Raw genomic sequence first — 22,736 nt, 5'->3', positions numbered from 1 at the left:
ACATCCGGCTCAGTACATGCAATGCAACCTTTGTCTCAATGGTGCGGCTTGATGCTCTGTGTTTCGTTTTCGTTCTCTGCCTGAGAACTGATATTCGTGGGACGCATCTAGCGCAAGGGCGGCGCAGAGTGCTCCAGCTGTATGAGTTCGATGTGCAGCTGTAGAAGAGCATCTTCAGCCGAAGACTGGTGAGCATGTTGAGCTTTGAGGTCAGCTGTAAGAGGGGCCACAGTGCACGGGTTCTGATTGGGTCGCGACGGGCAGCTGCGCGAAATGAAAAATTGGTCACCGAGCGCGGCGCTCTGTTTGTCCAGCTTTCATCCCGAAGCTCCTTGCTTTCGCACCACATCCATCTCGAACCATTGCAACTCTTCTGTCAAGCTGCGCAACACTGTGCGATCAACACTGCGGTTCCTGAGTTACCAGTCACCAGCATCCTCGACTCGTTCCCGCTCTGCCCCGGTTCCTCCGCAGTCGACGGCCCCCCCCGCCAGATTCCTTCCCATATCCCTACCTCTCCCTCCCGCTCGCTGCCTTCTGCCCGGTCTCTCTGCCTCTGTGTCCGTGTGAAGGACTGTGCCTGCCGTGTTACTGCTCCGCCTTGCCTCCTCGATCGGCCTTACTGTTCCGTGAACTCTCATCCGCATCTTATAAAATTTACCGCTCGGTGCTGCTCACGCCGGGTGGTTTACGGAAAGGTGCTAGAAGGATACCTGCCTACTCTACGGGGCGGCGGGCGAATCCCATGCTTACTCACGGCGAAGGCCCCCTTTGTGGGCTTCGTGGCCTTCATCGTCCAAGCACCGAGTCTACTTTCACTTTCACTCTGGGTACATTTTCTTCCCTGCAATGCGATTTGCTTTGTTAATAGTAACAGATGGACCGTGGTGACGACTGCGATGTACGATGCACTGCTCGACCAGTAGCAACGCGGAGAGCGTGGCATTCGTTCAATTTGATGGATAGACGTAAGCTGGATGAAGCTAGGGTGGACTTTGGAGAGGGTCGAGAAGAAATCCGTCGGATGCAGATCTGGCTCCGGCCAACTGAGAATTCGGACATCGGGCGATGTTATCTGACCGAGTCATGCGAGGCTGGGATTGGACGTGTCTAATCGTGAAATCACACGGGGCCGGCTGAGTTGCCGGCATCTTTATGCGGGTCTTCGCGAAGATCTTCCCCGGGGCTTGCTGGACGCACAGCACGCACCTGCTTCTCCACACCCACCTTCCCCGTCTCCTTCTCTCTCTCCACCATACTTCCCCCCAACACTTAAGGTCACAAAGATTTACACACGATGCCGGCATATACACTAGCGGTGATTGGGTGCGGCACGATGGGTGTCGCCATCCTCTCGGGCGTGCTGGATTCGCAACGGTCGCAGCAGGCGCTTGCCTCGATGGCCTCATCCGTCTCCTCGCTCCACGACTCGACTGCCGGCGACGACCTGACCGAGCTTCCCACACGCTACATCGCCACTGTCAACCGTCTCGAATCGGTGCGAAGGTTGAAGAAGGTGTTTGCCGACTACCCGGACATTGCGATTCACGCAGGCAAGAACGTGCAGGCGGCGCAGGAGGCAGATGTGATCCTGCTTGGATGCAAGCCGCAGATGGTACAGGACATCATCGCCGAGCCCGGCATGCGTGAGGCACTTGACGGCAAGCTGGTCATCTCGATTTGCGCTGGCTTGCGCATCTCGCAGATGGTCGAATGGGTGACTCCCGCCACCAAGGTGGTGAGGGCCATGCCAAACACCCCCTGCAAGATCCGCGAGGGCATGACGATCCTCACCCCGCTGCCATCGTCGTTGCCAAATGCAGAGCTGGATCGCAACATTCTGCTGTCCATCTTCAGCGCTGTGGGCAGGTGCAGGTTCCTGGACGAGAAGCACTTTGATGCATGCACGGCGCTTGCCGGGTCCGGACCTGCGTTTGCCTGCGTGTTCCTCGAAGCCATGGCTGATGGCGGAGTGATGATGGGGTTGCCACGACAGGAGGCGCTCGAGCTGGCCGCTCAGACCATGCAGGGCGCAGCGCGCATGGTGATGCAGAGCGGCATGCATCCGGCGGCGATCAAGGATTCCGTCACCACCCCAGGAGGCTGCACAATCGCCGGCCTGCTCAATCTTGAGGACGGCAAGGTCCGAAGTACGGTCGCGCGCACCATCCAGGCTGCAGCCGAACACGCAAGCGGCCTAGGCCAGGCAAAAAAGTAGAACCGCATCTCCGTCTCTTCACGCGCAATACACAGTCCATCGCACACTCTTTAACCCACGACTTCCGAGCTGGCTCACTCGGAGAATTTCCTGATTGCTCCATCTTCCATTTACACTGTATGGGAATGCGACTCTATGTCTAGGAGGCAGGCGACTAGGCCTTGCAGATGAGGCCGTCTTCGTCGAGGACGGCGAGCTGGGCGCCGAGGCACCAGCCTAATTCGGTGCCGCCGAGTTTCTTGGCGACGCTGATCTCGCGGCTCTGCTCGAGCTCGTAGCCGAGGCTGAGGAGGCCGTGCATGAAGCTGAGGTCGAGGCACGTCTCGGGTCGGTCCTCGAGCTCTTCGATCGCGCGAGCACCGAAGCCCTGCGTGCTGGTGCGCGTATACGCACACGCGCGCTGCGCCACGGCCTCGAGTTCGCCGATCTTGAACTTGGGCGCGAGCCCCAGCGGTTCCAGACGGTCGTAGAAGTACGAGAGCGCGATGATCGGCGCGGTCTTGAAGGTCTCCATCATCGACGGCTGGTAGACGCCCGCAAACGAGCATGGCTTGGAGGAGCACACGGCATCTTTGTCCATCATCACCTCGACGAGCCGACGACATGCGGCAAAACCGCCGTCTGTACCGACCATGGTCACGTTGGCCTGCGTGCGCTGCCCCGGCTGCGAGATGAGCACCGCCTTGGTGCGGCCATTGGTGAAGCACGGCGAAGGGATGCGCGTGTTGTCAGGCTTGAGCGTCGACCACTCGAACGCACCCTGTGCACCGTCGTGCGCCGAGCCGGTGAGCACGGCGTTCGGATGCGCCAGGCTGTACGTGAACGCGGCGAGCGAATTGATCGACATGCGCGCCTGCATCAGACCGTACCCAAGGTACGAGTTCTGGTAGAGCGTGTACGGCTTGGTGCCAAACGCGTTGAGCTGGTACACATGCTCGCCGGGCTGCATCCCTTGCAGCGCCGAGGTGAAGCTGGGCTCAAACACGATCTGTGTCGAGCCGCCGCCAAGGTCCATGACCGCCGCAGTCTCCAACTTGTCGGCGGACGACGAGCCGATGCGGTTGAGCAGATAGTTGACCGTGATCCATGCGAAGACGCCCTCGTCCTTGCCGTCCATGATCTCGACACCCTTCGAGGCTTTGGTGCCGTCGGCGTTACGACCGTCGGCGATGGGGAAGGGGTATTCGAACTCGAGCATGTGTCGAACCGCCTTGAGCACGTCCTCGGCTTGCTTGCCGGGAAGGAGACGCAAGCCTGCAGTGGCCTTGACCGCCACGGGGGTGCATTTGCGCAGGTTGGCGGGGACGCGCTGGAGCGCCGACTTGAGCAGCGGTCGCAGAGAGTCGGCGGCAGCTGCTGGGTTGGTGCCGTAATTGCTCAAGCCGCCTTTGAGCATCTCAAAGTACTCGTCCTCGAGCTCTGGCGATTCGGAGCAGTAGTTGAAGCGATAGACGTGAATGCGGCTGCCTGTGCTACCGGCGTCGATCATGAGGGCATACTGGACCAATGGTCTGGGGCGGCCCTTGTGATCGACTGGCCTTGGCCCTGTGCCGTCACATCGGGTGGTCTTGGAAGGATCTGGGTGGAGAGCGGGCTTCTGGCGCACGGTGTCGGCCTCGGTGCCCGACACGGGAGCAGCTGCGGGAGTCGATGCTGGCGTTGGCGCTACAGGGAAGCCAACGGCATTATTGCTGTCCTGGGTCGGTTGCGCCTTCCAGGGCGCATGTTGGTAAGCTGACCCGACCTGGCCAGCCTTGTCCTTGGCGTAACCGACGACGGCGTCGCGTGAGTCGCGCCTGCCGAAAAGAACCAACAATCCCACAAAGCCACAGAGGATGAGCGCGAGACGCCTTGATCCGAGCGGCATCCTTCTCGGTGAGCACGAGCGCGATGGGGCGCCTGCCGGACCGGCTGAGGCCGAGTGTGGGGGATAGCCGAGGTGATCGTCGGCTTCGGAGGTGAGGCCGTTGGGTGCCAAGAGCAGAGCGCCCGTCTCTGAGTTGTCGAGGTCGACCGAGGAGCGAGAGATGGACTTGGCTCGATAGTGCTTCTTGCCCGAGGACGGCGGATCACGGCGGGCGGCGGCAGAGTCGGAATAGGACATGGAAGGAACGTGACGAAGCGGACTGTCGTATGCAAGCAGGCTAGCCGTCAGCTGCTGCCACCCTCCACAAGCTGCTCTTTGTGTACGGCTCGGATGCAGTACAGCAGGAGGAGCGATGCGATGAGACGACGAGTGGTGGTGAAGAGGAGCGTCTCGCGCAATGGTTTCTTCCTGAGTCAAGCTCCGGCCTGCCTCGGCCGCCTCGGACAAGGGACGATTCGTGCAGCTCCAGCTGGCGTTCTCCCGAATTTTGGAAGTCCGGACCGACAACGGTAGCTGTAATTTAGGCGCGTGGCGGCTCGTTCCTGGCCTCGTCTTTGCCTGCAGCCAATTGCACCTTTCGCAACATTCTGACTCTCGGCACTTGCTCGGCTTTACTGTTCTGCCTTGTGCCTTGGAGCTCTCATAGCGACACACATTGCCAAAAGAGCATCTCTGATGACAGTGACCAAGAGTCTGAAGAAAAATGAGAACAAGTGTTAGGCTTCAAGGTTGAGACAATTACTGGAAAAATTCTACGGATCCCTGTCCGTGCACGCAGACGGCTGACCGGAGCGAGAGAGGGTCCTACGGCATTTTTTTGAGAAAGCTGATTGGGCTCATTTTTTCCTCCACGGGATGACACTCGATTTCTGGCTCAGCAAAAGAGGCACGTCAGTTGCGTTGTGGAGAGCACCTGCTCATCAGCCGGAATCGAGTTGGGCCGGCTGCTTCGACCGTGCAGCCGCCGAGGTGGCCGCGCATCATCATGTCATGAGATATCGCCGAGCAGGCTCACTACCGTGTTCCCAACTGCCATCTCCTCTCCCTGGATATCCCAAGCCCTGTGCCCTGGTCGGGTTGACGTGGAACCTGGGTCGGCGTATCGCTTCGGTCGATCTCACCTTGTCAGCCATCGATAATCATGTCGGCTTCACACCAGCAGACCGCGTCGGATCACCCGCGCCACCATCTGCAACACTCGCAGTCGGACCCCATCCGAACCTCCAACTCCAGCACTGACGCAACCCACCAGCCGAGCCTGCTCAATCCAGGCATGGCCACCAACCCATCCGCCGGATTGACGCTACTCGAGCCGCCACAACCATGCACCTCCAGGCCGTCGTCCAGCATCTTCCAAGACACAACTGACTCTCCCGCCTCGAGCCTCTCCAGCCAGAATGTGAATGCTACGGAACCCCTCAACAAGACACACGCAAAGGTTCACGACATGTCTTCCTTACCGCACGCGCACGCATCCGATCAGTCGACCACATCGTTGAACTCTCCCTGCTTCGTTCACTCCTATCTCGACCGCGGCGTCGCCCTCGGCGAGAGCCTCAAGAAGCAACGCAGGCAGCTCAATCGCCAACGAGCACACCGTCCCAAGCCCAGCCGTCAGCTCTCTCAGAGCGAAACGACTCCTGCAGACGACGAGGCTTCTTCCCAGGCGAAGCGCGACACGGAGCCTTCCAGTGACTCTCGGGCCACCAACGCACCGTCACTCACGGATGAAGACACCCACTCGAGTTCAGATGCGACGTCGACATACGCAGCACGAAGCGCAGATCGCACATCGGCACGTGTCCGCATTCGCACCAGCTCCGACGATGACGACGGCGACGACGACGATGATGGCGATGCCGACAACATTGCGCACCAGCCTTCCTCCGATCGCAGCTCCTCTTACGGATCCTCGTACTCCTACTCGTCTGACGAGGAGGACTCGGACAAGGTTCGCTCGCTCACCCGCCAGCTCGCAGAGACCGCCGTGGGTGTACGCGAGATGAGCAAGCAGCTCGGCCGCGCCAGGGTCAAGTCGACCATCCAGTCGGTCATGATCATCACCAAGGCTAGAGACAATCACCTCATCAAACTCACGCGCGAGCTTGCCATTTGGCTCATGGCCACTCCTCGCAACGGCAAGGATACAGGACTCACCGTCTACGTCGACTCGCAACTCCGACAGTCCAAGCGCTTCGACGCAGAGGGCATCCGCAGGGACTATCCGCACCTGTTCGATCAGAGGCCACCGAGGCGCACGCCCAGCCTCTCCTCCTCCGTCTCGTCAACCTCGGGCCACGACAGCAACGGATCCTCCAACAGGGGAGAAGGCGGGAATCAGCTCCGCTTCTGGAACGCCGACATGTGCTCGCGTTCGCCTCACCTTTTCGACTTTGTGGTGACACTCGGCGGTGATGGCACGGTGCTGTTCTGCTCCTGGCTCTTCCAGCGCATCGTGCCGCCCGTGCTGCCTTTTGCGCTCGGCTCGCTCGGATTCCTGACCAACTTCGACTTCAAGGCATACAAGGACGTCATGAAGTCGGCCTTGGACGACGGCATCCGTGTCAACCTTCGCATGCGTTTCACTGCGACCGTGTACCGCGCCACCCTGCCCACTTCCAGTTCGGCGGACCGTCATCGCAGACAGGCGATCAAGTCCGGCAAAACGGGCGAGATCATCCTGAATTCGGTCAAGAATTGTGGGTGGGATGCGATCGAGTCGCCCAATCCGGACTCGCATCAGCCCCACTCAGCCTCACGCCAAGACGAAGAGGTGGTGCTGCCGTCAATGGACAAGAGAAGTAGAAAGAAGGGCAAAGGCGGCAAAAAGTGTCGCGACAAGGAGATCATGTGCTTCAGCACCCGGCCTGTCGAGACATTCGAGGTGCTCAATGACCTGGTCGTCGACCGAGGACCGAGTCCGTACGTCAGCTTGCTCGAGGTGTTTGGCGACGAGCACCACATGACGACCGCTCAGGCGGACGGTCTGTGCATCTCCACTCCCACAGGCTCGACGGCCTATTCGCTCTCGGCAGGTGGCAGTCTGGTCCACCCCGAGATCCCGGCGATCCTGATCACGCCCATCTGCCCGCACACGCTCTCCTTCCGACCGATGTTGCTGCCTGACAGCATGGAGCTGCGTATCGCAGTGCCGTACAACTCGCGAAGCACCGCGTGGGCCAGTTTCGATGGCAGAGGCCGCGTGGAGCTCAAGCAAGGCGACCACATCAAGGTGACCGCGAGTCGCTATCCCTTCCCTACCGTCTGCGCCGAGAATCAATCGACCGACTGGTTCCAAAGCATCTCGCGCACACTCAAGTGGAACGAGCGCCAAAGGCAGAAGTCTTTCGTCGTCGTGGAGGAGGGCGCAGACCCCGACTCGAGCAGCGGCGACAAGGGCAAGGGCACAGCGACTGGCGCTTCTCCTAGCAAGATGTTCGCGAAGCATGGCCGCAACGGCGACAACGACAGCAGCGACGATGACGACGAAGATGACGATGGGGAAGACGACAATGCCGGAAAGGACGACGACGAGGACGCAGAAAAGTTCGACATCGACGACACCAGCACCACCGTCACACGCAGCAACAGTCCCAACTCTCACCACGGCGACGGCCACGTGCGCAGGCGTTCGGGACAGAGCACACCACGTCACACAAACGGCAACTCGCGACGCAGCAGCGGGCCGTCGCTGCTGAGCACCTCGCTGCCGCGTCTGACATCCATCACCAGCGCGTTTGGACCCAAGTCGAGCGAAGGTCATGGCCAAGGCCAGGGCAATGCGGGCACCTCATCTGCCGCATCGTCGAATCCAGGCTCGTTACTCAACAGTCCGGACCGCTTCGGCCTCCAGGGCCCGCCGCTTCCCCCCAAGGCGATCAGCGAGCGACACCTACTCAGCGCCGACTTCCGTCTTGACGGTGGCCGAGCTCTGTCGCCAGCATCCGGCAGCGGCGCAGCGACGTCGACGTCGCCGCCTTCATCTTCGACGTCGAAGCCATCCGCATCGGCCGCATCCTCGGCCACAGGGGACCAAGTGTCGTTCACGACGCCGCGTGCTTCGCGCACCCGCAAGAGCGAAACACGCAAGAGCTCAATGTCCAAGCCCATGACACCTTCTTCGGCTCTCGCCCGAGATCGCACGCCCAAGGGGCTGCGCGGCGACTCGACGCGCAGGGACAGCAACCAGCGCGCTTCGGAGCCCGGCTCTGCCGATCCGGAGCGCTCAAGCCAGGCTTCTGGCGGAACCGCACTCGTCGTGTATGGCGAAGATGAGAGCGACTCGGACTCGACCACTGGAGCAGGCCACTAGAGGCGTGTATTTGCCGCTTTCAACCACGAGCCCGCGTGCAGATCATCCCGGAATGCCCGTTTAGCACCGCTACATTGCGTCGGGAATGGCATGCTCTTTGGAGACCGGCTCGATGTGAGGTCAGAGGCAGTGATCGGAAGGGAGGATGAATTGGTCAAGGGCTACACCACGGGCTTAGCTCGGTCGACTCGGGAAAGCTGCAGCCGCGTCGCGACGTCCCGTGGCATAGATGAACCGGTCCAGGGCGGAATTCCGTCGGGCGCCAATGCATAGATTGCTGTCCTGAGCTTGATCGTATTTGCACATCACCGGTGGACTATAAACACAGCCTGGGTTGCGCCAACTAGTCGTAGTCGTCCGAGGGCCGCTTTGCACCCTGCGACTGCAGCCAGACCCATGGCGGAGCGCCGTACAGGATGTGGAGAGTGAAGTGGCGCGCCCGTCGAAATTACGCCCTCGAGACGGCCCAGCCAAGACGCGCGCAAGAGCAACCCTCAACAATGCGCAGCGGCAACAGCGTGGCCAGCGTGGAAAAGTAAGGCGAAATCAAGGGGCTACTGTATGGCGGTGGCAAGTCCACGCGCTACCCACGCCCACGCCATGGATGGGATCATGCATCTCGTTGTCGCCTCACCCGACCTTTGCTCCCCAGCCGAGCGGTCCAGAACAGCTCCCAAGCAGTGCTCAGCGCCTTTCTCTACAGCGTGACCACCGTGGGCTGGTTGTCGTTATCCGGCTCGCAGATTTCATACGCGTGCGCTCGGGAGGGCCGGATTTTTGTTTGTGCGCTGTGCAGCTGGACCCTGGCTGGGCAGATCTGTCACCCGGGACCTTCGGGGATTCGCTCTCCGCCCAACGCGGGCTTTACAATGAGCGCAGCGCAGCGGAGCCTGGCTTGGCGCTACTCTCCGAGTGTGCCGCTCTTGTCGTCCCTTCGGCGTAGCCGTTGCCCTGGCAGTGGTGCCTTACGGCGTATCCGATCACCGTGCCGCTGGACCGGCCCTCGCTTCGATCCGGCCAGCCTGTTGCGAGGTAGGCGACACGCACGTCGAACCCTGTCACTCTTTGCCGACAACGGGCCATTTGGACCGATAGCGCCACGAACCCGGGAGATCGTTGCCAGCCGCCCGGTCCTTGTCAAAACCGTCGCCGGACTGCTTGCTTTGCGATCGGAGCCGACCAGGCTGACAGTCGTCGAGATACTGCCAACAACCTCGACTAGGCCATTTGCCGGCCTGACCACAGGAGCGCTGTCTAGCCGAGTCGCACCGGGAAGGGCGAGCCGCCGCGACCCCAAAAGGGAGATTTTCCGCCAGTTGCGCTCTTCAACGCACGGAAGCAGCGTTCCATATCGCCTCTGGCCTTCGCTGATGGAGGAGGCTTCCGAAAGCGAGCCGACCCTGCATACTGTGTCATTGTCAGCGACGTGTTCGCATCGTCGTCATAAGGCGTTCATGCCTGCTCTCTGTCGTACCCACTCTGGAACGAGCATCAGGTTCGAGGTGAAAGAGGTACGGAATTCACCATCCGCATCCATGCTTGATCCTGCAGTAAATTATGCTGAACGCGAGTTGCCGCGACGTGGCCACATTCCGTCGTCCCCAGCCAAAGTCGGCGGCCTCGCATCCACACGCAGGAGATTTTTGATTTTGATCTTTTGGTTTTCGAAAATCGCTGTCCAAGGGCGGAGACCAAAGAGGATCAAAAAAGAACAAAGCAGCGGAGGAGCGGCAAAGGCACTTGTGAGACAGCGACCGCCTCGCGAGCTGTCATGGACTGGAATTCCAGGCTCCGCCCCGAGACTGACGTGCTGCAGCCTGCTGGCCGCAGCAAGCTACGCGTCGCTTTCAGTCTCAGTTTGGCCTTGCTCCATCGCCCAACTCGGTCAACGCTACCGGATGAAGATCATTGCTGCCTTCATCGTCGTTGCAGATCATGGACCATTCGAAAGAAAACGTGGGGTCTGCGCTCGGAACGTTCGATTCGCTATCAGTTCTGCTAAACGTGCCAAAGCGAGTCTCGGGTCCTGACGATCCGGATCGTCGTCGTGCGGCCCCATTTATCCTCGATGATGCCTCCGTGCGACGGCAAAGAGGCTCGACGCACAGCCCGTCTCCATGACCGCTTCTTTTCTCGGAATGGACCAGGATGCACTAGCGTGTCTCTCGCAGCAGGAGCACGAAAGGCGCTGTCTGCCAAGTTTGTACTGGGCACTGCAGCACAGCCATCGGGTACATGGCGAGTCGAGACACGGGGAGACCAGGGCGACCTGTGCTTTGAAGGCAGGCTTGCTGGTCTAGCCGCCAGCAGACGCATCTAGCTCAGAGGGAGGTGACCTTAGCGTCAGGCAGCTTGTCTCGCAGTCTAGAATCCGCAGTCGTGCGCCCACGGTGGGATGTGCTGCTGCTTGACTGCTTAGCTGCTTGACTGCTTGACTGCTGGACTGCTGGACTGCTTGGCTGCTTGGCTGCTATTTCATCGAGGCCGCTCGTGGTTTCAGCCAGGGCTCTCGACGCCTCTGTCTCGGGCAGTGTCTCTGGCTGTGACCACTGTCTCTGATCCGTCGCACCCGATCCAAAGCAGCTGGGCCGCCCATCGCCCCAATGTGGGGAAGTGCCCATTGCAGACCCAAGGCAGAGCATCGCTGAGCCATGTTCGGCATTACCTGAATCTCTCAGACGGATTGCCGCTTGTGATCTCGACTTCGATGCCAGGCATGCGGGGCAGCTGTGATGAGCAGACCTGTGGGGCGGCTTGCCAATCCAGGCGATCAAACCTGCGGTATCAGGCCGCAGAAGCGCAATCGCGGGCCGGCATCCGCAGAAACGCACACGGCGCTCGAGCGATTCGACTCGAAGACCGCTGCATTGCATCGTAAATCGGGCTTGGAAGCTGGCTTGGTATTCATGTCCCCTTTCATCCCCGCGTGAAGGCACCGCCGATTGTCCGGCGGATGATGATTGGTCTGCAGTCCAGCATGTGGAGACGCTCGAGAAGCGGCCATCGGCACTACGTAGATTGCTTCTATTTGTTGGCAACCGACGCAGCGTGGTGCGAGCGTGGGACTCGTACACCACAGCCGGCTTCGCTTGCACGGTGATGCCCATCTCGGCTGGCTCCTGGCTCCGCAGGGCAAGTGCTTCAGCTTCGGCGTCTAAAGCGTGGACGACCACGCTCCAACTTTAGCGAGCCCGCTGATAAAATGCTGGCAGCACATTCTTGACCCTCATCCGTCATTCGGCTGCGATCGTCATCGTCATGGATCACGCCCTGATCGCCACATGTCTTTGCGCCGCCTCTTGACCGGTCAAAGGCAGGCGAGCAAACGAGTTCGATGGCAGTTGTCACTTTCACTGGCTGAGTTGGGAATTTGAGAAATTTTGTTTAGTGGCCGGGAAGCTGGCACCGGTTTCCAGCCAGTTCGCTCTCAGCTGTGGTGTTGCATCTCCTTTTTTGCTCCGATGCTGGCGATTTCTTTTTTGTTTGGACTCGTCCGTCGGCTGGCGCAGCGAAAGGCAGGAATGTCGCGCGGTCGGAAATAGCAGCAGAAGGGACGCGGCGCGGTGCGGTGCGGTGCGGCGAGGCGAGGCAGACGCATGACTGCGCCTTGCATCGAGGAGGCGAAGCCCAGCAGGCGACGCCAGCCCGCACGTCAGCAGCCCGCGTTCGTCAGCCCAGCGCGTCTTGCGCCCTGGCTCGGCCTGGCCTGGCCTGCTGCCTGATAGCTCCTGGCGCGCTGGACCTGCAGCCGCGTCCCGCGCGCCAACGCCGCTGCAACCATCGTGGGACACGCAGCTCAAGGATTTGCACCTCGCCGCTTTCTGCACACTCCGAACCCTGTTCTGCCTGATTTGCCTGGCAACCCGCCTGCCCGCCTCGTACCGCTCGATGGATCGACGAGGGCTTGGAAATCCGAGACCTGCAGACCAGCCACCTCGGTGCGCACATGTAGCCGCCCCACACACCTCGCAGCGCAATCTTTTTTACTGTGGATATCCTCGAATCCAGTCTCTCCTCACGCTGCACCCACTCGTACAGTATGCTGTTCGTTGAGTCTACAAAGAAGCTCGGGCTTGGAATAACGGAAGAGTCCACGCCCGCCACACGGAAAGCCTATGTGCGATAGGTGCACCTGCTGCGCGTCCCTCGTGCTCAAGCAGACAGGACGAGGCGAGGCGGTGCAGAGAAGCGGCAGCATCGGCATACGTTTTGAATTCCCACATGCTGGACCTTGCGGCTGACCTGGCCTCTCTCATGACGGGGTCTAGGCATGCTGCTCTTTTCTTTTCTTTTTCTCTTTTTTTTTTCTTCTCTCTTAATTGTATTTTCGGGACGGCGGCGCGATAACTTACAAGAAAGCGAGCAGCGCGGGCGCGCGAGGGCCAGGGCCAGAGGGCGTGATGCGAGCCACTGCCAGCAGCTCAAAATGGCTCAGCCAAAACCCAAACGGCGAGTGCCAAAATTGAGGCACGACCAGGCCAATTACGTCCTCCCGCGCTGCGGGTGTGCATCGTGGGTGACCGTTGTGCGCTGCTGCTGCTGCTGCTGCTGCTGTTCCTCCAGCATTGCTGACCGGGACCCTCTCACCGTGCAGATCACATTCGCCGCCTCGCCAACTCCACCGCCTACGTGGTTCGGCTCCTCCATCTCCATCATTTCTCCCTGTTTCACCACCGCTACACCTTCACCTCTCGTCCTGGCTCCACTCGCCCTCAGCGCGTATCGCAGGCACGCTCACTGGGTGCTTGCCGTCCCGAGTTCCTTGGTGGACACGCTACGCTCACACGCACTTCATCTCGCCCATCACCAACTTATGATACCGATCGTCTCACCATCCGAAGCAACCGGAACTGTCTCTTTTGCTCGCCGTTACGCCTAACACGCCCCGGCCCGCCTTCATTTCACCTTTCATCCCGTCGACATCGTCTAATTATACAATCAGCCTCTGCTTGCCCCACGCCCACAAACAGTCACCCCACATCGCCTAGTGGCGCCGCCTTTCATCCGCTCTCGCCCCGACAGCCCGACTTGGCGCTTAGCACCGTCCCACATTTGGCTCAGACGACCAGCACAGCCTTGCATCTCGCACCACTCGCTCGTTCACCCCGCCTATTCGGCATCTGCATCTCTCCTGCATCGTCCGTCCAATTCGTCACGCCTCAGCCAACTCTTCTCCACCACTCGGGACAACTCCTCCTTATCAGCACTCTTCTTTTTGGAAGCGTCGCTCGGCATCACCGACGAGAGAGTCGCCTGACAGCCACTCGGTGCCTTTGCCTCACGCCAGACCTCGTCCATCGCATCGAGCGCAGCGTGCCAAGCCGCAGTGAAGCGTCTTCCAGAGCCAATGTCATCCTGCACCAGCAGCGACAATTGATCTGCCAACCTCTCGTCCGTATCCTCCAGCACTCGGTGGTTTGAAGTCACTATCACCGCCGCCGCACCAATCGGACGCCATATTCCCTCCCTTTGCATCCGAATACCCGCCACACGAGCTGTTTGGTTGCGTCTCCCATCGCATCTTTCCATCACTAGCGTTTCCGAGACAATCAAGGAGCCGCTTCTTGTCATCTCAATCGCGCTCGCCTACCGTCTTGCTTGCTGAGCCAGAGGGGCTGGCCAGCGTCGCCCTGCACCATTCTGTCGACGTACAGAGCCATGGGGCCGAGCGGCGCGAGAACGGGGATCCCGTTCCCCGGTGCCGCAAGCGCCAGCGGCACCACTTCATCGTCCAGGGACAGATCCGTCCCGCGCTCGGCCGCAGACTCGGCATCCGAGTCTGGTGAGGCCATCGACAACCGAGACATGGAAGTCGATACCGAACCGTCTGCCAAGCGCTCCAACCCGGCGGGCGCGGAAGCGTCCACCAGCCTTCCCAGCATCAAGAATCTCTTCGGCATTGAGCGTGCAGAGCCGCTGGCATCAGTTCGACGATCCGATGGACTCTCCGAAGATGGCCATTCGCTCGGCACCGCAACACCCAGTTCGCCAGCAGGAGTTCCCCAAGCAGCCTCTTCGCAGTCGCTGGATCAACGCGGCTCGCGCGGCCATGCCAGCACCAACAGCTTCTCCGAATTTCAGTCCGGCCTCTCACACAGCTCCAGCTCATCGTCGCTCGGGCCGATCCGCACCAGGCACTCTTCCAACACTGGGGCTGGGTCTTACGGACGCAGTGGTCCGCTTGTGCCCAGCACACCTCCTCGTCATCCCGGCTCCTCAACACATCCATTCAGTCCCGAAGATGGCGGATCACGCCGACGAGTCGATTCACGGTCGCGTCAGGCACAAGCGCTCAAAGGCCTCATCCTTTCTCCACCCTCGCGCCGAGTCCCACTGGATGGCGAAGGCCCAAGTTCCGACATGTCTGCGCCAGCGCAACGGCGCAGCGGCCATCGTCCCGCATCATCCTCTTCGGGCTCACTCTCCACCTTGTTCTCGCACATCTCGACCGCTTCGGACCCTTCGCCCATGCTGCCGCCTGGCTACGTGCCTTCGGCACAAACGTCGGAGGAGAGTGTGCCTCACGAGGGCTGGGGCGCGGCGAGCGCACGGTCCGAGACCACCAGCCCCCGCACCAGCTGGCACAGTCGTTCCTCCACACTCGAGTCAGGCGAGGCCGCCTACAAGATGATGGGTAACCGACCGTCGGGCTCGCTCTTGCCGCCTTTCCGCGAAGCCCACGGCCAACAGGGCGAGTCTTCGCGCTTCTCGCCTGAACAGCACTTCTCCAGCCTGTCGCGTCACCGATCGCTGCGCACGCCAGGAAGCTCCGCCGATCTGCCCGGACCGCCGCATCAGCCGCCGCACCGACCGCGCGCGCGCACCCTCACGCACACCGACCGACCGATTGCGCCGCTCCCGAATTCGGACGACCCGGCACGCAGGCAAAGGCTCGAGGCGGCGTCCGAGCTGCTGCGCATGGGCCAACAGCGCGGAGACGACCCTGCCAACGCGCCAGGCGGGCGAATGTATTCGCACAAGCACAGCCTCTCGATGCAGGAGCGTGCGCCGCTGCCGATGGAGCTCTACGAAAATCCAAGCGTGACGCGTGGCCATCGGCCCAAGTCTCACTCAATGTCGGGGCAGGAGCCCTACGATCCCGAGATGCAGGCGCACTATGGCCCGCCGGGAATGTCGGCGCCTGGCATGGGCGCGCCGCCTTTCGAGCGAGGCGGCCCACCGCCGGGTTCGGGCGCGTTCGACTCGTTCCATCCAAGGCGAGGCCGTGGCGCTGGTGAGGAGGCACCACGTCCAGGCGGTGCCGGTTGGGTCTTTCCGCGTCGTCCGATGCCGTCGGAAGCCGAGGCGCAGCGCAGTGCTTTCCAGCAGCAGATGATGCGCGGCCAAAGCCTGGCTAGCGTGCCGGACGGCATCATCTCTGCGCAGCATGGCGGCGCATTCGGCGGCGTGCGGGCGGCGCCGAGCACGACGGGAACCATCGCGTCGGGCCAGGCCAAGTACGAGTGTGCGTGGTGCGGCAAGCGCTTCTCGAGACCGTCGAGCCTCAAGATCCACCATCACTCGCACACGGGTGAAAAGCCGTTCGTTTGCAACGAGCCGGGCTGTGGCCGCTCGTTCAGCGTGCAGTCGAATCTGCGGCGTCACCAGAAATGCCACGCGCCCGGCGGCGACCAGTCCGAGATGGACGCTTCGCGACAACAGCAAGGACCGATGCACGGTCGTGGTGATGAAGCATTCTGGGCGCGCGGTCCTCCCCCGCCGGCAGCCTCGGGCTCGAGGATGAGCCCGATTGGCGGCGGCAACGCTGGTTGGCATCCCATGTACGGCCCGGGACCCGCTCACGGCCACGGCCCGCCTCCGCCGCAATCGCTGCCGCACGGACATCCCTACGGCGGTGGCCACCCGCCTCCGGGTGCACCGGGCGGACCGATGCCGATGCCGATGGCGATGCAAATGCCTATGCACATGCAGATGCAAGTGAAGGATCATCCGCCGCTTTCGCGATCGGCGTACGAACCGGGATCGCGCAGCATGAACACTTGGACCGAGCTGCGGCGCGAGATGGGCCCGCCCGGATACATGCGCGAGTACGATCGTGGAGCGGGCCCCGAGGCGTACGACGTGGCACGGTCGCCGCGTCGATTCACACAGATGCAGGATCGCCGGCTGTCGGAGTCCGAGGAGGAAGAAGAAGAAGAGGAAGAAGAGGACGGGCTGCGGTACGAGCAGGAGAGCGTGGGAAGTCGAAGGAGCGCCAACATGGAACCTTTCGATTCGCGACTGCATCGCGCCGAACATTCACCGACGAAGGAATCAGCATCGGCCGGGGGCTCGAGCGAAGAGGAAGGCGACACCACCGTGACCATGAAGAGCGGCCCGCGAGCAAGGAGCGCCACCACCACGAGCACGACGTCGGGACTGCGCGTTGGCTTCAACTCGCTGCTCAACCCGGAGGAAAGGAGAGCCGACGGCCGGGTCAAGGAGGAGGGATAAAGTGATCGAAGCTCGGCTCGACGAAGCAGCCATCTTGCTCACGCCATCCTTCCCACCCTCAGTGCAACGGAAACGGAAAGCTTGCAACACACGCACAAGCCAATCGCTTCTGCACCACAATTCTTTCGTGCGGCGCTCGAGTGGCAGGCGCCACTTTCTGTGTACGAAACAGTCGATCGAGCATTCGAGCTGTTTGACCATCGTCTCCTGTGCGAGACTGTGTGAGAAGAGGTTGTGTGGTTGCGATCAAGGCACTGCGATTCTGAGCGTGATGTTGTTGCTCTCTGTATGCGCTGTGCTTGGCAGCGTCCATCGCTGTGAGGCTGTGGATCTGCAGGCTGTGAATCGGAATCTCGTTGGGAAGCTCACGTCTCAGAGGAGGAACGCGTGGCTGACGGGGCGGAGGTGCGGTGCGGAGGCGAAAATTAAGGGTTGCGAGGCGCGTCGGCTTCTTCCAGCGCTTCGGCAGCTTCCGAAGCTCACAGCCCAGCTGGACCCGCGCCAGCAAATCGACGCAAGCAAAGCCAAAAAGTGCGCCGCACATGCATGCTTTGCACGCGTGCGCAAATCCACACATTTGACCCTCATCACCTTTGGTCAAGCCCACAACTGCTGCTTCTGCACAGGCTTGCAGCCATTGTTCCTGCTGCGCTCTCCTCCGCAAATCTGCTCGACTTGACTGGACAGCGCCCGCACCACCTTCGCTGCACTCTGGCGTGTGGGAAAGCGCACGCATGTCGGCCGCCACCCACATTCTGACGGGCGACAACGCCTCGTCGCAGCGCACTTCATTCTCGAGCGACCATTCCGAGATCCCATCCTATCCACGCTCCCACAAACACGCTTCGCCTTCCGACGATCCCATCCCACTGCCCGATCCCCGGCTCGACGCTCCTCAACCCACCGCCATCCCATCAGCTCCTCGCGACCGTGACGCCCCGCCTCCCTTGCGTGGCGACCTTCCGGCAACCAGGCCAGACGCACGTCATCTTCAACCAAGACCCGACACCGCGAGCACCACCGCATCCTTCGCCTCGGCCAGTGCGGACATCCCCGGTCGACCCTCGATCGCAAGCGTCAACAGCTCCCGCCACACCTCGCCCCGAAAGCCGCACGCACGCATCGGCCGCAGCTTCGAAGCGCTCCTCGCTTCCGACGAGACGTACGTCTTTAAAGAGACCGCAAAGGTCGCCCTGGGTCCCGAGGATAGTCCGCGCGCAAGCTCCAGCCGCATTCCATCCTCGAATTCACTCGACGCTTCGTCGGGCTCCAAGCGCGTCATCGTCGAGCGCAGGAGGGAGAGCTTCTCGTCATCTCTGCTCAGCACCGATCTCGACGACGTGCACGAGGAGATGACCGACGTCACACCTCGGCCACCTGATGCCGACGTCTTTGGTTCTCCCCAGCAGCAGCAGCCCATGCCTTCGACTTCCTCTGCGACTCTCCTGCGCTCTGCGTCCGGCGGTGTCAGGGTCGACCAAGCCCGTGTGCCCGCCTCGCCCGACCGCACCACCTCTCTTGGGCGACGCGCTACCGCCAGCCCCTCTCAGCCCGCCAAATCCCGCACGTCCACCGCCATGGCGACTCAGCACAATTTCATGCTTCCTCCCGCCGCCCCTGCGTCGCCCAATGCGACCATGCGCGCGCGCTCCCGAGCTTCAAGCAGCCTTGGGCTGGAGCAGGAGATCCACGCAGCAACGACCGACGCCGATGCCGAACGAGCCTCGTCCATGGGCTCGTTCCGACAACGCATGAAAAAGACGAGCGGCTTCCTGCGCAAGCTGCGCAAGGACGGCAGCCAGCCTCGCCGCGACCGGGACGCTCCACAGCCCAACGGCGCCGGCTCTTCAAGCGGCGCCTACTCGACCGGCTCCAATCCGTCAGCCACTTCGCTCGGTCGCCGCGAGAGCAAAGCCAGTGTGCACAGTCAAGGCGGCTCCTCGACTGCCGGCAGCACATCGCATTCCACCAGCCACAAGCACACCACCCACTTTGCTTCCACAGATGGCGTCGCCGTGCCCGACATCCCAGAACGCTTCATTCAGTCCTCGGCCAGCTCCAACTCGCACATGTCGACGATTCCTAGCCACGCCACAATGTCGGCGCAGGATCACGGTCGTACGTTGGCCGCCGACGCCCAGGAGCTCGCATCGCCGAGCAAGTCCGGTTTGCGTGTACCGTCGGCACCGGCGACCATGACCGAGTGGTCACCGACCTCCAAGGTCGCGCTCCCGCAGCGCTCCAGCTCGCAGGGCCACGAGCGCAACAAGTCGCTGGCATCCAGCGACTCCACTGGCGCAATCCGCTTGGCCGTCCAGCAGCTCGAGTCGCAGATGGAAGACGCTCTCAAGGAGGCGCCGCAGCAAGTCCCGCACGCAGCGAACAAGCAGCCGCAAACACAATCAAAGAAGCAATGGGGCCCATCGCCCCAGCTTCCCGACCTCGACATCCAGCGATACAAGCAAAGATCGGGCAGCTTCCTCGAGGAGGACGATCTCGTCTCCGTGGATACCAATGCATCCGCGGCGGTGGCATCAGCGAATCACTCGACCTCCAGTCACAAGACTTCCACCCCCACCGATGCTCGCTCTCCTGCAGCTCGCAACGGAGGTCTGCCAGTTACCACGACCGGCCTCGGCATCTCCGCAGGAGCATCCACCGAAGAGGCGGTCGTTTCATCGGCACCCGTGCAGAATACCAACGGCGTCTCTGTCGAATCGAAAGCATCGAGCAAACAGCCCATCGAGAACGAGACAACCAAACGTGCGGACAGGCCCAAGCCTCTTCCGCCGGTGGCATCACCGCGAGTCGTCGATGCTCCGAGCCCTACCAACGGCGCCGACTCTCCACGCGAGCCTACCCACTCGGCCCGCAGCAGCGTGCGCAACTCGATCGACCCCAACGCCGAAGCGCAATTGCGTCGTCGCACCATGGATTCGGGTGCCAGCCTCGTGAGCGCCCGCTCCTTCGAGACAGCGGCCGAGACTTCGGCTCTGGACAGTGCAGACACCAAGGTGACGTCTCTCAGCCAAGCATCGCATGAACAGCAAGCTTCGGGCGAGAGTGCCCGCGTCAACGACACTCCAACCCAGCAGCCACTTGCATCAGCGACAGCGGGCTCGCTAGACGGCACCCAGCCGAAACAGAGTCACCTCGATCATTCTTCACGAGAGATTAGCAACGGCAGCGACTTGGAGGACGATGATGCCAACGAGCTGAGTATCCGTCTGGTGACCAAGCGGTCCGATCTCAGCAATGTCGATCTCCCGAGTCCACAAGAGATGGGTCATACCGCGATCATCACAGCACCCGCTTCGCCCGAATTGGACGCTTCCGCGCTGCCCAAGGTCGTCGAGCTCTCCCAGACCTCTTTCCTAAGACCGGGGCGCAACGGTAGCATGAGCCGCGGGCACTCGGCGTCCTCAGGATCCGTTCGAGCCGGCCCAGGGCTGCTCTCCACTCCATCGATGCGACGCAGCGCCTCGCCTTCCTCGTCGCCCACGTCTGCGAGGACGAGCTTCGACGCACCGTCTTCGCGTATGGCCAAGGACGAGATGGCCGCGCCCCCATCCGTGGCTGCATCTGCGCACGAACTCGCCACTAAGTGCTGGGAGGAGGACGCGAGCTTCCTCAAGCGCGAAAAGATCGCAGAGTGGCTCGGTGGCTTGGGCTTGATCAACCGCGCCGCGCGCACTTTCTACTTTGCCAACTTTGACTTTGGCACGCTGCGGCTCGACGTTGCCTTTCGTCGGCTCTGCGACAAGCTCTTCCTGCGGGCCGAGACGCAGCAGATCGATCGCATCCTCGCGGCGTTCTCGCAGCGCTACTTCGAGTGCAACCCGGACTCGATCTTTGGCAGCTCGGACGTGATCCATTCGGTCGTGTTTAGCATTTTGCTGCTCAACACGGATCTGCACATTGCAGAGCTGCAGGAGAGGATGACGCGACAGCAATTTGTGCGCAACACGCTCAGTGCGATTGCAGAGAGCAGCTCGGACGCACCCGTCTCGTCCGGCATGGACGACAGCAGGAGCAGCTTCAGTACGGCTCACGTCGACATGACGCGCAGCGCCGACGCTGCCGCACAGTCGACCACGCCGGCTCAGCGCAGGAATAGCATCAGCAGCTATCTCGGTAGCCGCTCCAAGCAGAGCCTGGCTCACCTCGAGGCATCGTCGGACAGCCAGCCGCAGGAGAGCTCGCGTCCGGGCACTGCCATGAGCGGTGCCAAAGGAAAGGAGGCAGAAATCGAGGCCATGCTGCGCGACATTTATGCTGCGGTCAAGTCGGATCGCATCCTGCTTCCCAGTCCCGAGGGCGGCTCGGGCACACTGGCCACCGGTCGGACATCGGGCACCTTCAGCCCCATGGGCGGTAGCCGCAGAAAGACGGGCAAAGGCAACGACAGGATGACTGCGCTCAAGCGCGGCTCCATCCGCGGCATCCAGGGCTTGCTGGGCGGCATGAACTCGAACAATTCGTTCCTGGATCCCGCTGTGAGCCCGAACCCTTCGCGCTCGTCGGTCGACTCATGGGGCCGCCCCTCGGCGACGTTTGCCTCGGGCGTGGATCGCGACCGCCTGCTGTCGCCCGCGCTTAGCGTCACGCCGGGCTTTGCCAGCACGCTCTCGCACACCATCATCAAGGAGTCGATGGAGGAAGATGCAGCCGGCGGAGCTGCAAACGCCTCGTCGACTGCCGAGAATGCGATCGACGAAGAGGACGACGACGACAAGCTCGCGCTCGCCGGTCCGCCATGGGCCAAGGAAGGCTCGCTCACGCGCAAGCACTACTGGGAGAGCACGGGCAAGCGTGCCAAGGACAAGAACTGGACCGAGCTGTTTGTAGTAGTGTCCAAGGGCACGCTCTCGATGTTCCGCTTCGACACTGGCGGCTCCTCGGCCTCGGCAAGCACAGCGTCCAAGGCCAAGGGCCGCGCATCGGTGGCCGCTGCTGTAGGCGGCGACGGTGGTTCATCGGCGGTGCTGGGTGGCGGCAACTGGCTGTCGAACGCGACGTGTCTGGGCGAGATCGCGCTGGCGCACTCGCTGGCCAACGCGCTTCCGCCGCCCGGCTACAACCGCGCGCGTCCGCACGTGTTTGCACTCACGCTGCCCGGCGGCAAGGTGTACTTCTTCCAGACGGGTCACGAGGAGCTGGTCAACGAGTGGGTGAGCACGTGCAACTACTGGGCGGCACGCCAGTCCAAGGAGCCGCTCGCGGGTGGCGTGAGCAACATGGAGTACGGCTGGAACAAGGTGCTTCCGCAGCTGGACGACGACGAGTACGAAGAGCTCGACAACGGTGGTGCCTCGACATTCGGCAGTCAGAGTCAGCTGGGTGAGGGCGACGCACGCAGTGTTCGAAGCGGCAAGGGTGGGGTGCGCGGCAAGGTTGGGTTGCGCACATTTGGGTCGTCGTCGGTGTCGCCTTCGCCCGCGACGTCGATTAGCACCTCGTCCAATGCTGGATACCTATCCAACGAGCGCGTGTTTGTCAACGAATGGCGGGCGCCTCAATTGCCGACAGTAGCATCTACGCTGAGCGAAGAGCGTCAGCTCGCGCGTTTGGAAAAGCAGGTGGAGCGGTTGGAAGCCGAACTGACGCTGCACAATGAGCTGCGTCAGCCCATGCTGAGCCTCTACTCGCCCAAGGGCACCAACCACGCCAAGGCGCTCGCCAACTGGGAGCGCAAGAGCAACCATCTGCTGCAGGAGCTCGTCAAGTACCACAGCTACACCGAGGCGCTGCGCAAGAGCGCCGATCTCAAGGCAGAGCGCACCGCCCGCCGAGAAGTAGAGGGCATGATCCAACAGGGCGACGACGCGCTCGCCGAACTCAGCATCGCCTAGCCTAGTCGGGTCACTGCACGCCCTGTTTGCTCA

At 61.8% G+C, this 22,736-nt stretch overlaps 6 protein-coding genes across 6 annotated transcripts; 4 read left to right on the top strand and 2 right to left on the bottom strand.

The window, feature by feature from the left end:
• Positions 1–1,297: 1,297 nt before the first annotated feature.
• On the top strand, positions 1,298–2,218 carry PAN0_001d0304 (pyrroline-5-carboxylate reductase; the record flags this gene model as incomplete). The annotated part of the gene is made up of 1 exon (XM_014803922.1): positions 1,298–2,218. The coding sequence occupies one exon, from the start codon at positions 1,298–1,300 to the stop codon at positions 2,216–2,218; it is 921 nt and encodes a 306-aa protein (XP_014659408.1).
• Positions 2,219–2,372: 154 nt separating this feature from the next.
• Positions 2,373–4,322, bottom strand: PAN0_001c0303 (nucleoside diphosphatase gda1; the record flags this gene model as incomplete). Its single annotated transcript, XM_014803921.1, has 1 exon — positions 2,373–4,322. One exon carries the CDS (start codon positions 4,320–4,322, stop codon positions 2,373–2,375), a length of 1,950 nt encoding a protein of 649 aa, XP_014659407.1.
• A 904-nt stretch (positions 4,323–5,226) lies between these two features.
• Positions 5,227–8,397, top strand: PAN0_001d0302 (ATP-NAD kinase; the record flags this gene model as incomplete). Its single annotated transcript, XM_014803920.1, has 1 exon — positions 5,227–8,397. The coding sequence occupies one exon, from the start codon at positions 5,227–5,229 to the stop codon at positions 8,395–8,397; it is 3,171 nt and encodes a 1,056-aa protein (XP_014659406.1).
• An 864-nt stretch (positions 8,398–9,261) lies between these two features.
• On the bottom strand, positions 9,262–9,934 carry PAN0_001c0301 (uncharacterized protein; the record flags this gene model as incomplete). The annotated part of the gene is made up of 4 exons (XM_014803919.1): positions 9,262–9,419; positions 9,503–9,599; positions 9,667–9,804; positions 9,872–9,934. The coding sequence occupies 4 exons, from the start codon at positions 9,932–9,934 to the stop codon at positions 9,262–9,264; spliced, it is 456 nt and encodes a 151-aa protein (XP_014659405.1).
• A 4,121-nt stretch (positions 9,935–14,055) lies between these two features.
• PAN0_001d0300 (uncharacterized protein) lies at positions 14,056–16,851 on the top strand (the record flags this gene model as incomplete). The annotated part of the gene is made up of 1 exon (XM_014803918.1): positions 14,056–16,851. The coding sequence occupies one exon, from the start codon at positions 14,056–14,058 to the stop codon at positions 16,849–16,851; it is 2,796 nt and encodes a 931-aa protein (XP_014659404.1).
• A 734-nt stretch (positions 16,852–17,585) lies between these two features.
• On the top strand, positions 17,586–22,703 carry PAN0_001d0299 (sec7 domain-containing protein; the record flags this gene model as incomplete). The annotated part of the gene is made up of 1 exon (XM_014803917.1): positions 17,586–22,703. The coding sequence occupies one exon, from the start codon at positions 17,586–17,588 to the stop codon at positions 22,701–22,703; it is 5,118 nt and encodes a 1,705-aa protein (XP_014659403.1).
• Between the last annotated feature and the right edge of the window lie 33 nt (positions 22,704–22,736).

This window comes from Moesziomyces antarcticus, assembly GCF_000747765.1.
Source record: "Moesziomyces antarcticus DNA, scaffold: scaffold_v10001, strain JCM 10317, whole genome shotgun sequence".
Taxonomy (NCBI): domain Eukaryota; kingdom Fungi; phylum Basidiomycota; class Ustilaginomycetes; order Ustilaginales; family Ustilaginaceae; genus Moesziomyces; species Moesziomyces antarcticus.
The sequence above is the reverse complement of the archived record's forward strand: the minus strand, read 5'-3'. Positions and strand labels throughout refer to the sequence as shown.